General features: G+C 55.0%; 1 protein-coding gene across 1 annotated transcript; it reads left to right on the top strand.

Moving 5' to 3' along the window:
• The first annotated feature begins 4251 nt into the window (after positions 1–4251).
• Positions 4252–14170, top strand: LOC144734621 (G2/mitotic-specific cyclin-B2-like). Its single transcript, XM_078616889.1, has 7 exons — positions 4252–4468; positions 7280–7455; positions 8932–9030; positions 9255–9410; positions 9834–9992; positions 11537–11733; positions 13339–14170. The coding sequence occupies exons 1-7, from the start codon at positions 4252–4254 to the stop codon at positions 13529–13531; spliced, it is 1197 nt and encodes a 398-aa protein (XP_078473015.1). The 3' UTR covers positions 13532–14170.
• Positions 14171–14680: the final 510 nt, after the last annotated feature.

Consider the following 14680-nt stretch of genomic DNA (forward strand, 5'->3'; position numbering starts at 1 on the left):
TACCTCGCCTCTATAAAGCGTGGGGTGATGGCCGCCATCATGGCGGCGCCCACCCCCCCCCCCACGCGCACGTGGCGAGCACGTGGCGTTCCGTAATAGCAGAAACCAAGACTCGAACACGGACGCCCGCCGACCTGAGTTGCACAAATAAATAAATAACAACACACCGAGGGGGGGTGGTTCCGATTGAGGGGGAAAGAGCCAGGGACATCGTCTGGATATGCCATTGGGCCTGTGAAACGCGTTCACGCGCACTCGGGGTCATGGACGCCGTGAATTTCAACGCGGAGTGGTCAAGCGAGCAGACTTATTACAAGGACGGAAAGGTGTGGTGTTGGCCGCGTGTTTGCCCCATGTGCGTTGTGTGTGTGTGTGGACATAGCCTGGCACAAGCGTGACGTCACTGCCACTTAGTGGCGAATGGCGGTTGTTGTTGTGGTTGGTTATCGCGCTGTACTCTACAATTTCCGATTACCGATCGCGGGCCAGGATCGGTGACGATTATCTGAACCGGTTCAGGGGCCTCCCCTAAGTCGATTGGACTTAAACGAGATTCCTGGTGCGGTGTGTAAAAATCGCCGCTTAGGGAGACAAAGGCGGCCGGGCGTGGACTTGAGAGAGGTGTTACTCGCGAACAGCACTTGCCCCAACACACCGGTGTTGCTGTACTAGTAATTAATTGGCACGGTTACGTGATAAACCCGTACTGATTGGCTGTGTCGGGTGGTGGCAGGTCGAACGACACACCTAACCCCCAAAAAAACCTCGTATTATGATGACACGTTCTGTTTAAGTGACAAACTTTACTGATTGGCTGTGTCGGGTGGTACCGGGTTGAACGACGCATTTACGAGATGTAACCCCTAAACAAACCTATATTATGGATGATATTCGTCGCGAAAGTCTACTACGCGTTAAACAGTTGAAGGCGATACGGGGGGAAGGGGGTCTTGGGTGGTTACGCGAGCGGTGGCGCAGTGGTTAGCGCGTGGCAGCGTGGGCGACAAATCCGAGTTCGATTCCCGCTGGCGAGGCCGACGCCGTTGTGTCGACGGTCCGGGCCCTCCCCCCTCTTCAAGGCCGACCCTCGGGCGGTAGATCTCAAGCCTGAGATGAGTTCCTGTACCTGGTCGCGATGTGTGTGGCGTTAACGGATACCACTGGGCAGACGGAGGGGCAGCACCCACCTCCCCTCCACGCGAGATGCCGTCCTCAAAGGTAGCCGCTCAACACGGATTCGTGGTGGTGGCGATGGGGGGAGAGGGATGTTTGTTTTTGTGTGCGCGTGACAGGTCGCGCGCGTGCGTGCGTTACCACGTGGGGGAGCGGTGGTGTAGCGGTTAGCGCGCTGCGTTAAGAACTTGGCGACGCGGGTTCGATTCACGCTCACGGCCAACACCGGTGGCGATTATCTGAACTGGTCGTGGGCCTCCCCTAGGTCGACTCGGCCTCAAATGAGTACCTGGTGCGGTGTGTAGTAAACATTGCCACTGGGGAGACAAAGGCGGCCGGGCGTGGTGCTGGCCACCCACACTCCTCGTGTGCCGTGCCGGCCTTCATAGGTGCTCGCTAACAGCACTTGCCCCTACAGTCTGTTACAGGCTACACGGGGGCATCTTTGATCTTTGTTACCGCGTGTGCACGAGTGGTGCACGTGCTGCAGGACTGCGGGTTCTGTGACCCCCGGTGCCCCTGACTGGACATGTGTGGGGTGGGGGGAAGAAGAGCTTTATTGCTCATCGGATTCCTCCGGTATAAATACATAATTATGAGTGTGTGTGTGCACGTCCGCGTGAATTGGCTTGCGGTCTGTGTGCAGATATGCGAGAGAAGGAAAAAAAAAACCTCCGGCGTCGTTCTACCGATGTCAAAAAATGTTACGCTTTTATTTTACTCAGTCTGTTGTCGTTGTATCTTCAAATCTTGTAACTCAATTTTAACCCACTTGTGTTGGTGACGACCACCCACCCTGACGACAGTGGTGGTGGTGGTGCTGTGATGACCGCACGCCAGCGCGCGAAGGGTCCGCCCCCCCCGTCTTGGCCACGGGAGGCAAACAAAAGAGCCCAACAAGGCAGCAGCAAGGATTGCATTGTTGCCAGCGGCAGCCAAATGCCTTCGAAAAAGGAGCTCATCGTGCCCCAAAACTCACCCCGGTGGTGGTCGGGGTCTTGCCAGCGACTACGAGAGAGAAGGAGGGAGAGAGCTCGTGGGGTGGGGGGGGGGGTCTGGTGGGAACCCTGAGAGCCGCATGCGGTTGGGGCTCTTTTAAGGGCAGAGCGGTGAGGGCACTTGAATTGCCAAGAAAAACACAACATGCTCTCTTCATGTTACTTGGGTTGCGGAACACCAGACCGTGGGAGTCCAGTTTACTATGGAAGTCCAGTTCACCGTGGGAGTCCAGTTCACCATGGGAGTCTAGTTCACCGTGGAAGTCAAGTTCACTGTGGATGTCCAGTTCACCGTGGGAGTCCAGTTCACCGTGGGAGTCTAGTTCACCGTGGAAGTCAAGTTCACTGTGGATGTCCAGTTCACCGTGGGAGTCCAGTTTACTATGGAAGTCCAGTTCACCGTGGGAGTCCAGTTCACCGTGGGAGTCCAGTTCACCGTGGGAGTCCAGTTCACCGTGGATGTCCAGTTTACCATCTAAATCCAGTTCGCCGTGGGAGTCCAGTTCACCGTGGGAGTCCAGTTCACTATGGAAGTCAAGTTTACAATGGGAGCCTAGTTCACCATGGAAGTCCAGTTCACCGTGGATGTCCAGTTTACCATGTAAATACAGTTCGCTGTGGGAATCCAGTTCATTATGGAAGTCAAGTTCACCATGGATGTCCAATTTACCATGGAAGTCCAGTTCACGATGGAAGTCAAGTTTACTATGGAAGTCCCTATTGGGCATCTGTGGAAAAAGAGGTTCATAGCAGGCACATCATACCCTACCCGGCCAGGTACGGGTAGGGTACGGGTATCGGGTACCTGATTGCGACCTCTGGGATGAAGCCATGCTGCAGGCGCGGGTGGGTTGATTCTAGGAACTTGAATTGTGAGAAGAGACAAGACGTTGGGAAATGAGTGACAAACGGTGACTCACAAGTGACTCACGGCCTACCCGTACCCGGCCGCACCAGGGTATCGGGTACCCGTTGCGACCTCTGATGTGCACGCGCGTGTGTCGTGGGTAACGGTGCGTTGTGTGCGCAGGGTCAGCGGCGCGTGGCCTTGAGGAGCGTCAGCAACGTCAGCGGCGTCGCAGCGAGGCGACGATGCCAGGACCGGAGACGGCGTCCCAAGAAGACGCAGGCACGACACTCGAACCCCCCCCCCCACACACACACACACACTAACCCTTTCCCGTTCCGATGACGTACACGGGTACGTCATAAAAACGAAACCGGAAGAAATTTTTTTTATCCGTACCGAGGCTCCCACAAGGCCATGCGCGGGAGGCCATGTTGGCACAGTTTGTGGTCGTGTAAATATTGGATCTCTGCGGTGAGTAAAATGTACTCTTTGGTTCTTTCGGCAAAGTCACGTAGATGAAAAATAAAAATAATAAAAATAATAAAATGAAAATAACTAAATTACATCATTATTTTTATTATTATTTTTATTTTTCACCTACGTGACTTTACTGAAAGAACCCAAAGAGTATGGATCCTTGCAGTCACGAAAACTTCAAGTCTTGAGTAAAATGTCTTTAGAAAAACAATGGCGCTACGCCTCCCTAATTAAAATTTTCGCCGAGCCGCTCCCGCGTTCCGAGATTCCGCGGTGAACGGGACACCCCACCCTGCAGCGTGCAGCCTCGGAACGGGAAAGGGTTAACGGCACTCGCCCCAGCAACCTTCTATCCGACTACACAGATTCAAGAGCCGAATGGCTCACAGGGCTATACCTAATAAATGAACTTGAACTTGAACCGAGGATCTTTCACGGTTTTTCCACTGCACAACCGACCCATGCCGGGGGGGCTGGGCCCAACCACCCTGGCATGGGTCAGGAGCCTCCAGGTTTTAGATTCCACTATGGAAGCCAATGAATGTGTCTTATATAGCCCCGCCCCCAGCCTGGCCCTGCTTGGCCCCCCCCCTACCGAGCCAAAGTCAGAAGTGCTACGAGGCGGACGTATTGCGGTTTGGTTTCGACTCGGCGTGGACAACGACCAACGGGATGACCCCCCCCCCCCCACCTGTTTGCCCCCCCCCCCCACCCCGGACCTTTTTTTTTCTCCATCGGCAGCTCTGCACCCCCATGGTGGGGCCTCCGTTGCAGGCCGCCAGCAGTAGCGGCGCCGGCAGCGGCGGCGGCAGCGGCGCCGCCTGCGCCTTGGACGCGGGGGCCCCGCCGGCGCCGGCACGCAAATGCAGCCGCCGCGTGTCGTCCAGCGACGCCCACTCGGCCGTGTCGCGCGACCTCCGACCCCTGCTGCCGCTGCCTACCCCTGCCGCCTCCGCGTCGTCGTCGCAAGGTGGGCGGGTGTCCGCCGCTCGCCGCTGATGAACGGCGACACCTCTCGGTGACCTCGTCGACGAGCGTGCACCGTCATCGTCCCTGTGTGTCCGTCTGCGTGTCCGTCTGTGTGTCTGTCTGTGTACGTGCGCGTGTAGGCGGTGGGAGCGACCCGCTGTCTCTCCTCGCGTGTGTGTGTGTGCGTGTGTCTGTGTGTGTGTGTGTGCGTGTGTGTGTGTCCGTCTATGTCCCAGTGTGTGGAGGCAGTGTGAGCCACCCGCTGTCTTACCGTGTGTCCGTGTGCATGTGTCCCCTTGTGTGTCTGTCCGTGTGTGCGTGTCCGTGTGTGCGCGTGTAGGTAGTGGGAGCCACCCGCTGTCTTACTGTGTGTCCGTGTGCATGTGTCCCCTTGTGTGTCTGTCCATGCGTGTGTCCGATGTGTGTGTCTGTGTGTTGTAAGGCGCTGTAAGGATGGGTGATGGTCGCGGGTTGCTGAGGAGATGGAGTCTGCCTCAGTGGCCCGCGATCACAAATCACTATTTAACTCCATCAAAAAAGTAACCTGCAGCGCCACACCTATTACCATCATTAGAGGAAAAAACGGTGATCCAATCTCCGACCCCCAGGAACAGGTTTGCAGATTTGCTGAGCATTTCTGTGAGGTCCTGGGGGAGGGAAAATCTCTCAGCCAGGAAAACATCATGGCACAAAGTGGGGATAACCCTGCTGAGGCTGCGGTGCCTCAAATATTGGAAGAGGTCACCCCCTGTGAGTGGCTGGCTGAGGTGCCAGCTGTTGAGGAAGTACTGAGGGCGATCCGGAGTCTGAGACCAGGGAAGGCACCGGGCAGAGATGATCTCCCAAGCGAAATGCTGAGGGAGGGTGGCGTTTGTGCACAGACTGCCCTATATGACATCATAACAACAGTCTGGACCACTGGACGGGTTCCGCAGGACTGGAAGGATGCCCTGGTGGTCCCCCTCTTTAAGAAGGGGGACCGTACCGACTGTTACAACTACAGGGGTATCTCACTCCTCAGTGTGCCGGGTAAGGTCCTGGCAAGGATTATTCAACATCGCCTTGCTAGGCACGCTGAGGAGAGGCTTGCGGAGCCCCAATGCGGTTTCAGGAAAGGGCGGTCCTGCACAGATGCCATATTTTCTGTCCGTCTGCTACAGCAGAGGTGTAGGGAATTCCAAAAAGACCTACATCTCTGCTTTATTGACCTGGTCAAGGCCTATGATACCATCAGTAGGACTGGGCTCTGGGTTGTTCTTCGTGCTTTCGGAGTCCCTGACCCTCTGCTCACGATCATTAAGGACCTTCATGATGGTGAGCGGGCCCGGGTAAAACTACGTGGCCGGGAGTCGGAGCCTTTCCCTGTACACCTTGGGGTGCGACAGGGATGTCCTCTGGCTCCCACATTATTTAACATCTATTTCGACTGCGTAGTTCGTGAAGCCTTCAATAGCTGTACCGGGGGAATTTCCATTTGGTACAGATATAATGGGAGGCTGATCGACGCCCGGGTGCGATCAAGGGATGGCTCCCTATTGGTCAACCACGTTATGTATGCCGATGATTTGGTAATAGCTGCTCATTCAGAAGAGGAGTTGGAGACGCTGCTGCTGAGACTGGAGCATGCCACTAAGAGGTGGGGCCTTACCATCAGCCCCACCAAAACTAAGCACCTGCCTGGGTATTTTGTACCATCGGACACTCCACCCCCACAACTCCCAATTGGTGATGGGGCAGTTGTGGAGAGAGTGGAGAGTTTCCCATACCTGGGCAGTGTGCTTATGACCGGCTCCAGTTTATCAGCAGAGGTCTCACTCCGAATCAGTCGAGCGGCAATATCTTTTCATCGGTTGCGTAACGCTTTGTGGAAGCTACCTGGTCTGTCGCTCCGCACGAAGCTTCAGGTCTTCTCGGCCACGGTCATTCCCTCCCTTCTCTACGCTTGCGAAACGTGGACCCCCCTAGTGGAGCATCTTCGCCGGTTGGAAACATTTAGGCTGGCCTGCCTACGATCCATCCTGGGTTTAACCAGGCTGGATTGTGTGAGGAGCTCACAAGTCCTTGAAAGATCTGGGCAAAGTCCCATCGGTGAGCTCTTCCGGCAGGCAAGGCTGCGTTGGCTGGGTCATGTAGCCCGCATGCCCAGCCACCGCATGCCTAAACAGCTTTTGTTCGGCCGGATCGAGGGGGCTAAACGGGCGCGGCACGGGCTAGAGAAGAGATGGAGTGATGTGGTACAGGAGGATGTGGAGCTGAGTGGACTTGCCGATGACTGATACCAGCGGTGTCAAGATCGGCCTCAGTGGAGGAGGCTCGTGGAGGACGCTACTGGGCAGTTGGAGGCAGTCGCCCTCCAACAACAACGGAGGGCGGAGGAGCGACGCTCACAACAACGAGCGGAGCGCCGGGTGGCTAAAGCACAGCAAGTTGGTACAGTAGGGGGCACAGGTGGTGCATCAGCCAGTCATCTCGGTCATCTCGGTCAGTCGACCCGTGGCACCTGGGTCTGCCCCGTGACCTCCTGCCAGCGGGCGTTCGACACTTCACGTGGCCTCAAGGTGCACTTGGCCTGGCACAAGCGTCGTGGTGACGTCACCGCCACTTAGTGGCGAATGGCGGTTGTTGTTGTCTGTGTGTCTGTGTGTGTGTGTCCGTCTGTGTCCCTGTGTGTGGAGGCAGTGTGAGCCACCCGCTGTCTTGCCGTGTGTCCGTGTGCATGTGTCCCCTTGTGTGTCTGTCCATGTGTCTGTGCGTGTGTGCGTGTGTGCGTGTGCGTGTGTGCGTGCGCGTGTGCGTGTGCGTGCGCGTGCAGGCGGTGGGAGCGACCCGCTGGCGCGCATGCAGCTGCTGACGCTCAACGACGCTCGCACGTCGCCGGGCGGGCGGCCCCAGGAGCGCGACCGGCAGCGCGAGCTGGCGCTCACGTTGCAGCAGCTGGGCATGTGCTCCGAGGCCAACTACGCCAACGATCTCTACCTCTACATGATGGTGCGCCGCGCCACCCTCGCCACGCTATCCTCAAAAAATACATCTTGTAACTCAATTTGTACACACTTCCCAATGTGCTATCGACTGCAAACTTGAAAATAGCGATGTCATACTGATGACAACACGATATTCTATCGTAAAAAAAAATCCAAAAACATTTTTTTTACTTTTTACACGCTTTTATTTAACTTACTCTGTGTGTTGTCGTATCCAAAAATGTTGTAACTCAATTCCAACCGTATCCCCAATGTCGTATCGACTGCAAACTTCGTATACGTATGTCATACTGCTGATAATACTATATTCTATCATTAAAATTTTTATATATATTTTTAAGCAATCTTTTTTATATGTTATGTTTCGGCTTGGATCTAATTGTTCACGCTCAACTCGCGTTGGCTGTAAATCACCACGGTCAACTTACGTTATGGCAAGCTTCGGGGCCACTTCCTGGAGTCGTGGAGTTCTGCCATTACTCGTACGGTGCATTTCATTAAAGCGTGTTTTTAAAAAAGTATTTTTAAATATTACTTATTTCAGAAGTGCGACCTGGCTATCGCAAACGATCATTCACCCAGGTGGCTCGTCCACGCGACCACGGGGATAGAGAGAGAGAGACATACAGACCTGGCTGTCGTCTGATGCCGGTTGTAATTACTGGTGAAACGTCGTACTTAGATTGTAAATGTTGTGGATTTGCTCTCCAACACACCGGTTAGTGCTGTACTAGTATACTACACACTACACTATACACTACACTATACACTACACACTAGTGCTGTACTAGTGACGAATTGCCACGTTCTGTTTACGTGACAAACCTTACTACAGTGGTACCCCGGAGATCGGACTTAATTCGTTCCAGAAGGCCATTCGAACACCGATTTGTTCGAACACCGAATTAATTTTCCCCATAAGAATTAATGTAAATGACATGAATTGGTTCCAGACACACGAAATCTCTCATTATAAAGCATTTTTACGCGAAGTTTACAGTAATTACATGCATAAAATCATACAAAAAAACAAGAAACAATAAATAAATGGAATAAATGAATAATTAAATAGAATAAATGAAATAAATGAACATTGAACTTCACTTTACCTGTAGTAAGGAGAGTTGATAGCTTGAGTGGAAGGTGGTGGGGAGGAGGAGGAGGTGGTAAAACCTTTGTCTGGGCAAGCATCATGCACGCTGGCCATACGCGTCTCAGCCGTACAGGTTCTTTCAAGTCGCGATTTCCCCATTCGACCTCCAAATTTCGTTCGGTTTCCGGGGCAAATTTTTTTCTAAAATATCGTTCGAACACCGATTTGTTCGAGTTCTGGTGCGTTCGATCTCCGAGGTTCTACTCTAGTTGGCTGTGTTGGGTGGTGGCGGGTTTTAACGACACATTTATATTTTTAAGCGACCTAACCCAAGAGCCACCTCACCACCATCAACACCCCCCACCCCCTCCCCCGCCAACCCCACAGCGGCGCCATCAGCACCAGCAGTTCCGCGTCTCCGACGTCCCCCAGGCGCTGACTCAGCGCATGCGAGGCCTGCTCGTCGACTGGCTCGTGCAGGTGCAGGTGAGCGCACGCGTGACGGGGGCCGGCTGACCGCTGGCGCCCTGCACAGCCGGCGCCCGTGCTGACGGCTTTTCCCGGTGGTTCACGACGCATTTGACAGCTTGCGTCCTTTGCGGGCTGGCGCACGGGGCAGGTTGTTGCGCGCGACGGCATGGCGACGCGCGAAGGCTGCCCGACCGTGTAACCGCGTGGCTGCGTGCGTGCGTGTGTAACGGTGAGCGCAGGTGTACTTTGAGATGTCGGAGGAGACACTGTACCTGGCCGTGTACCTGCTCAACGCGTACCTGCGCGTCGCAGAGCTGCATGTCCCCACGCTGCAGCTGCTGGGCATGACGTGCCTCTACGTGGCCTGCAAGGTGGAGGAGAGCTCCGTGCCAGAGGCAAGGCAAAGACCCCCCCCCCCCCCCCCCCGTGTAGCTTGCGACAGACTGTCGGGGCAAGTGCTGTTAGCGAGCAGCACTTGTGAAGGCCGGCACGGCACAAGAGGGTGGCCAACGCCACGCCCGGCCGCCTTTGTCTCCCCAGTGGCGATGTTTACACACCGCACCAGGTACTCAATTGAGGCTGAGTCGACCTAGGGGAGGCCCATGACCGTTTCAGATAATCGTCACCGGTGTTGGCCGTGAGCGGGAATCGAACCCGGGTCGCCGGGTTCGTAGCGGCTCGCGGCATGGACCCTGCGAGCTGCGACGAATCCTGCGGATAGGCGCGTCACCACTGCGGAACGCGCCGCTGACCCCCTCGGCTGACCCCTGACCCCCTCGGCTGAGCCCCCCACCGCTCCCCGTGTTGACCCCTGGCAGGTGCACATGCTGTGCTACCTGATGGAGCACACCTACCGCAAGGAGCAGCTGCTGCGCATGGAGCGCCTGCTGCTGGAGCGGCTCAAGTTCAGCCTCTACTACGTCCAGCCGCTGCACCTGCTGCAGGTGCTGCTGCATCTGTCGGACGCCTGCCAAGAGGTACGTGCTCAGGCCCAAACCCACGGACACAACGACCCCCCCGAACCCCGACGACCCCGCCTCCCCCCCCCCCCCCATCCGTCCGTCCGTCCGATCTCACGGCCAACAACCGTTGACACCACGATAATTTCCAAAACCGGTCCTGGCGCCCTCCCCTGGATCGACTCGGTGCGGTGTGTAAAAAATTAACCCGTAAAAACAAAGTTTTTCACTATAAATCCTTTATATGCGTGGCGGCTAGAGTCCTCTCGTCCTCTGGCTTGAGATGGCTGCCACCTATGGGTCAGATGATTGCCTGCCACCATTAAGCAATTGGTAATTAAATATAATTTATTTTTTCCTAAAAAGTGTAAAATTTTGGAAAAAAAATTTTCACGAAAATAAATTGTCACGCACAACGAGTCTGTGTGCAAAATGTCAGCTCGATTGGATCACGGGAAGTGGGTTAAAAAACGACTGAAAGATTTGCACGCTCGTAAGCGCGCAAGCAAGCAAGTGAACTTAATATAAAGGATTTAAAAACATCGCCTACCGGGGAGACAAAGGCGACCGGGCGCGTAGTGCTGGTCACCCACCCCCCCCCCCCCTCACGTTCCGTGCTGGCCTTCATAAGTGCTACTCGCTAACATAATCGGAATCTGTAGTTATACTGAAGGAGGAATCCCATGTCCAGTAGGGGCACGGGGTCACAACGCAAAAACAGTACAAAAACACGATAGGAGTGCAAAGTACAAGGTGAACAAACATACAGATACAACTAAACCATCCCCATCCTGCCAGGCAAAGCCCACCGAGGTGTTAACTTATTTTTCAGAAGCTGCCTGGCCACCACAAATGATAAGCTCAACAAAGTGGCCCCTATCATTTGGACATTTCTAGTGACAAAATATATCTAAATAATCTCAACAACAGCACTTGCCCCCACAGTCTGCTGAGGCTACACGGCGCCGGCTAGCAAACCGTTGTTTGTTTTCTGACGCTTGAGTGTCGGGAGTCATTTTTTTTTTCAGGAGGGGTCCTGCCAAAATGTATCTTCACGCGGCGCAGTTGCTGCTCCGTACGATCCCCCAATCGCGTCGCGCGTCGCTTTCAGATGCACTTCTGCGGCCGTCTGAAACGCTCTTTCCTTACTGTAGATGTAGATGCCACACTGGTTCTTCACGTTCTGCAAATATAGATACCACTGGTTCTTCACTACACTATACACTACTATACACTACTATACACTACACTATACACTACTATACACTACACTATACACTACGCTGTACACTACATTATACACTACTATACGCTACGCTACACACTATACACTACGCTGTACACTACGCTGTACACTACACTATACACTACTATACACTACACTATACACTACTATACACTACACATTGTGCTCTGTGGAGGCCCGTCGTTAAGCGATTAGTCGTTAACGAGGTCGTCGTCAGGAGGGTCTTATAACTGCCGACCTCTGTGACCTTGCGATTCCCACCCCTCCCGCACCCCCCACCCACTTCTGACCCCTGACCCCTGACCCCACGAGCCAGATCACCTTCCTGTCCACGTACCTGATGGAGCTGTCGCTGAGCGACGTCGACTCGGTGACGTTTGGCGCCATGCAGCTGGCGGCCGGTGCACTGTGCCTGGCGCGGCACGTGACGCTGGAGTACCGGCACGGCGTGATGGGCATCGTCGACGGGGAGACGGCGTGGAACGACACGCTCGGCTACTACTCCTCGTACAGGTGAGGGGAGAGAGAGGAACACTCGTAGAGGTGACGGGGGGGAGAGAAACACTCGTACAGGTGACGGGGGGGAGAGAAACACTCGTACAGGTGAGAGGGGAGAGAGAGAAACACTCGTAGAGGTGACGGGGAGAGAGAGAAACACTTGTAGAGGTGAGGGGAGAGAAACACTCGTAGAGGTGAGAGAGAGAGAAACACTCGTACAGGTGAGGGGGGAGAGAAACACTCGTAGAGGTGACGGGGAGAGAGAGAAACACTCGTAGAGGTGACGGGGAGAGAGAGAAACACTCGTAGAGGTGACGGGGAGAGTGAATCACTCATAGAGGCGAGGGGAGAGAAACACTCGTAGATGAGAGAGAGTGAAACACTCGTAGAGGTGAGAGAGAGAGAAACACTCGTAGATGAGCGAATGAAACACTCGTAGAGGTTTGAGACGTATATATCTGTGTGCTTGTCTATGGACACGTGTTTCTATGGCCGCGTTTACAGACGTGTCTCCGAGCGTCTTTGTGAAGCCGTGTTTATCGACCCAAGTTTACCTGTGTTCATCACCTGCGTGTGTGTGTTTATGAACACGTGTTTATATACTGTGTGTGTGTATATATATAATATATATATGTGTGTGTGTGTGTGTGCCAGTGTTTATGGATGTGTCTCCGATTGTCTCATGTCTGCGTGTGCCAGAGAGCACGTGCTGTGCTTGCTGTACCTGCTGTGCCTGCTGTGCCTGCTGTGCCTGCTGTGCCTGCTGTGCTTGCTATGCCTGCTGTGCCTGCTGTGCCTGCTGTACCTGCTGTGCCTGCTGTGCCTGCTGTGCCTGCTGTGCCTGCTGTGCCTGCTGTGCCTGCTGTGCCTGCTGTGCTTGCTGTGCCTGCTGTACCTGCTGTGCCTGCTGTGCCTGCTGTGCCTGCTGTGCCTGCTGTGCTTGCTGTGCCTGCTGTGCCTGCTGTGCCTGCTGTGCTTGCTGTGCCTGCTGTGCCTGCTGTACCTGGGTGTCGTGGACACGTCTCCAGAGAACGCCTCTATGTTTCTGTGGCCACTCGGTGACCGTGCATCATGTGACCTTCTGTGTCTCTTGCCGTGTCAGTGGTCACTATGGCCACGCCCCCGTGCATCACGTGACCTGCTGTGTCTCTCGCTGTGTCAGTGGTCACTATGGCCACGCCCCCGTGCATCACGTGACCTGCTGTGCCTGTGTCTCTCGCTGTGTCAGTGGTCACTATGGCCACGCCCCCGTGCATCACGTGACCTGCTGTGCTTGTGTCTCTCGCTGTGTCAATGGTCACTCTGGCCACGCCCCCGTGCATCACGTGACCTGCTGTGTCTCTCGCTGTGTCAGTGGTCACTATGGCCACGCCCCCGTGCATCACGTGACCTGCTGTGTCTCGCTGTGTCAATGGTCACTGGCCACGCCCCCGTGCATCATGTGACCTGTTGTACCTACTGTACCTACTGTGCCTGTCTTTCATGGACACCCCTCTGCGGAGAGTCTCTCTGCCTCCATCTCTCTCCGTCTCTCCCTCTCCGTGTGTCCGCCGTAACTCCGCCGACCCCGTGCCCCCCGCGTGACCCTGCCCCCCCCCCGCCCCCCACCCCCGTGACCAGCGAGCGCCTGCTGTACCGCTGCATGCACCGCATGTCGAGTCTCGTGCTGGGGGCGCAGTCGTCGCGCCTGCGCTCCTCCTACACCAAGTTCTCGGCGCCGGCGTGGCTCGGCGTGAGCCAGTGCCCCGCCCTGGACGCCTCGCGCTTCCTCAAGTTCTGCGCCGTCGACGTCTGCGACGGCGCCCCGCCGTGACGGGGCGGCGTGCGAGGTCTTTGCAAGCGGCGCCGGCGTTAAATGACGGACGTGGGGGGGGGGCGCAACGACGAGCGGCGGCGCAGCGGTTAGCGCGCTGCGCCACGACCCCCAGAATTTGTTTCCCCGCTCACGACCCCGACAGTAGCGGCGGCGAAACATCTAAACCTCGTCCTGGGCCCCCCCACTAGGTCGACTCGGCCTCAATTGGGTGCAGTGTGTTGGCAGCGGCGTTGGGGCGTGGTGTTGGCCACCCACTCTCGCAACCCGCTCTTGTGCCTTTCCGACTTTTGATGCTTGCCCCGACAATCTGTTAAAGGTTATATGGGGGATATTTATATTTGTGTGCGTGCGGTGTTTGCTGTGGGGTTTGCACTGTCGTATTTTTACACGCGTGGAGATGCAGTGACGATGTCTGTAGAACAGACACGTCACGCACGCACACGCGCACACATCCCAACAGACGTGCACACGTTTGTCAACACAGATCCACAAACGTAACCAACACATCGCCACCATCAAACCATCACAACATCATCGCGGTCACACCACCGTTGCCATCATCACACCATTGCAACACCATCATCATCGTCGCCATCATCACCACCAGCACCATCATTTTTGTTGCATCACCATTACACCATTGTTACGCTATTCACGAACATGCATATCGTCATCATAACACAACCACCAGGTAAGCGTTTCTTTGAAAGCGTTCTAAAGAAGGATAGAGTTGCTTGAGGAAGGCCGCTTGGCAAAACAAACGTTTGCTTTCTTTCGCAAGGTCAGCCTCCGTGCAAGAAAACAGATGCCAGCTGAAATGTCAAGGTCTTGAAGAGCAGTCTGCTAAAGAATTGTCGCACTTTCTACAAACGCAAAGTTGACGAGAATTTGCTTGACCTGGGAGAGACCTCTCGGCCCGAGGCAAGTCGGGGCGAATGTTGAGCACTTTCTCTTGGCGACGGCAAAACAAAATAACAACCCCTGGCTCTTATTTTGGTGAAGCCGGTATTTATTGTGGTTAAAGACCACAGTGGTGGTGGTGGTGGTGTCGTTGGGCCTTCCGAAGGATCTCGTCATTCGCGTCTTGAGAACGTTTTGTCCGCTTACTTGTACGCTTGGCTAATTGCCTTTATTTTGAGCGTCCCG

This window comes from Lampetra planeri, chromosome 52, assembly GCF_965212315.1.
Source record: "Lampetra planeri chromosome 52, kcLamPlan1.2.h2, whole genome shotgun sequence".
NCBI classification, from domain to species: domain Eukaryota; kingdom Metazoa; phylum Chordata; class Hyperoartia; order Petromyzontiformes; family Petromyzontidae; genus Lampetra; species Lampetra planeri.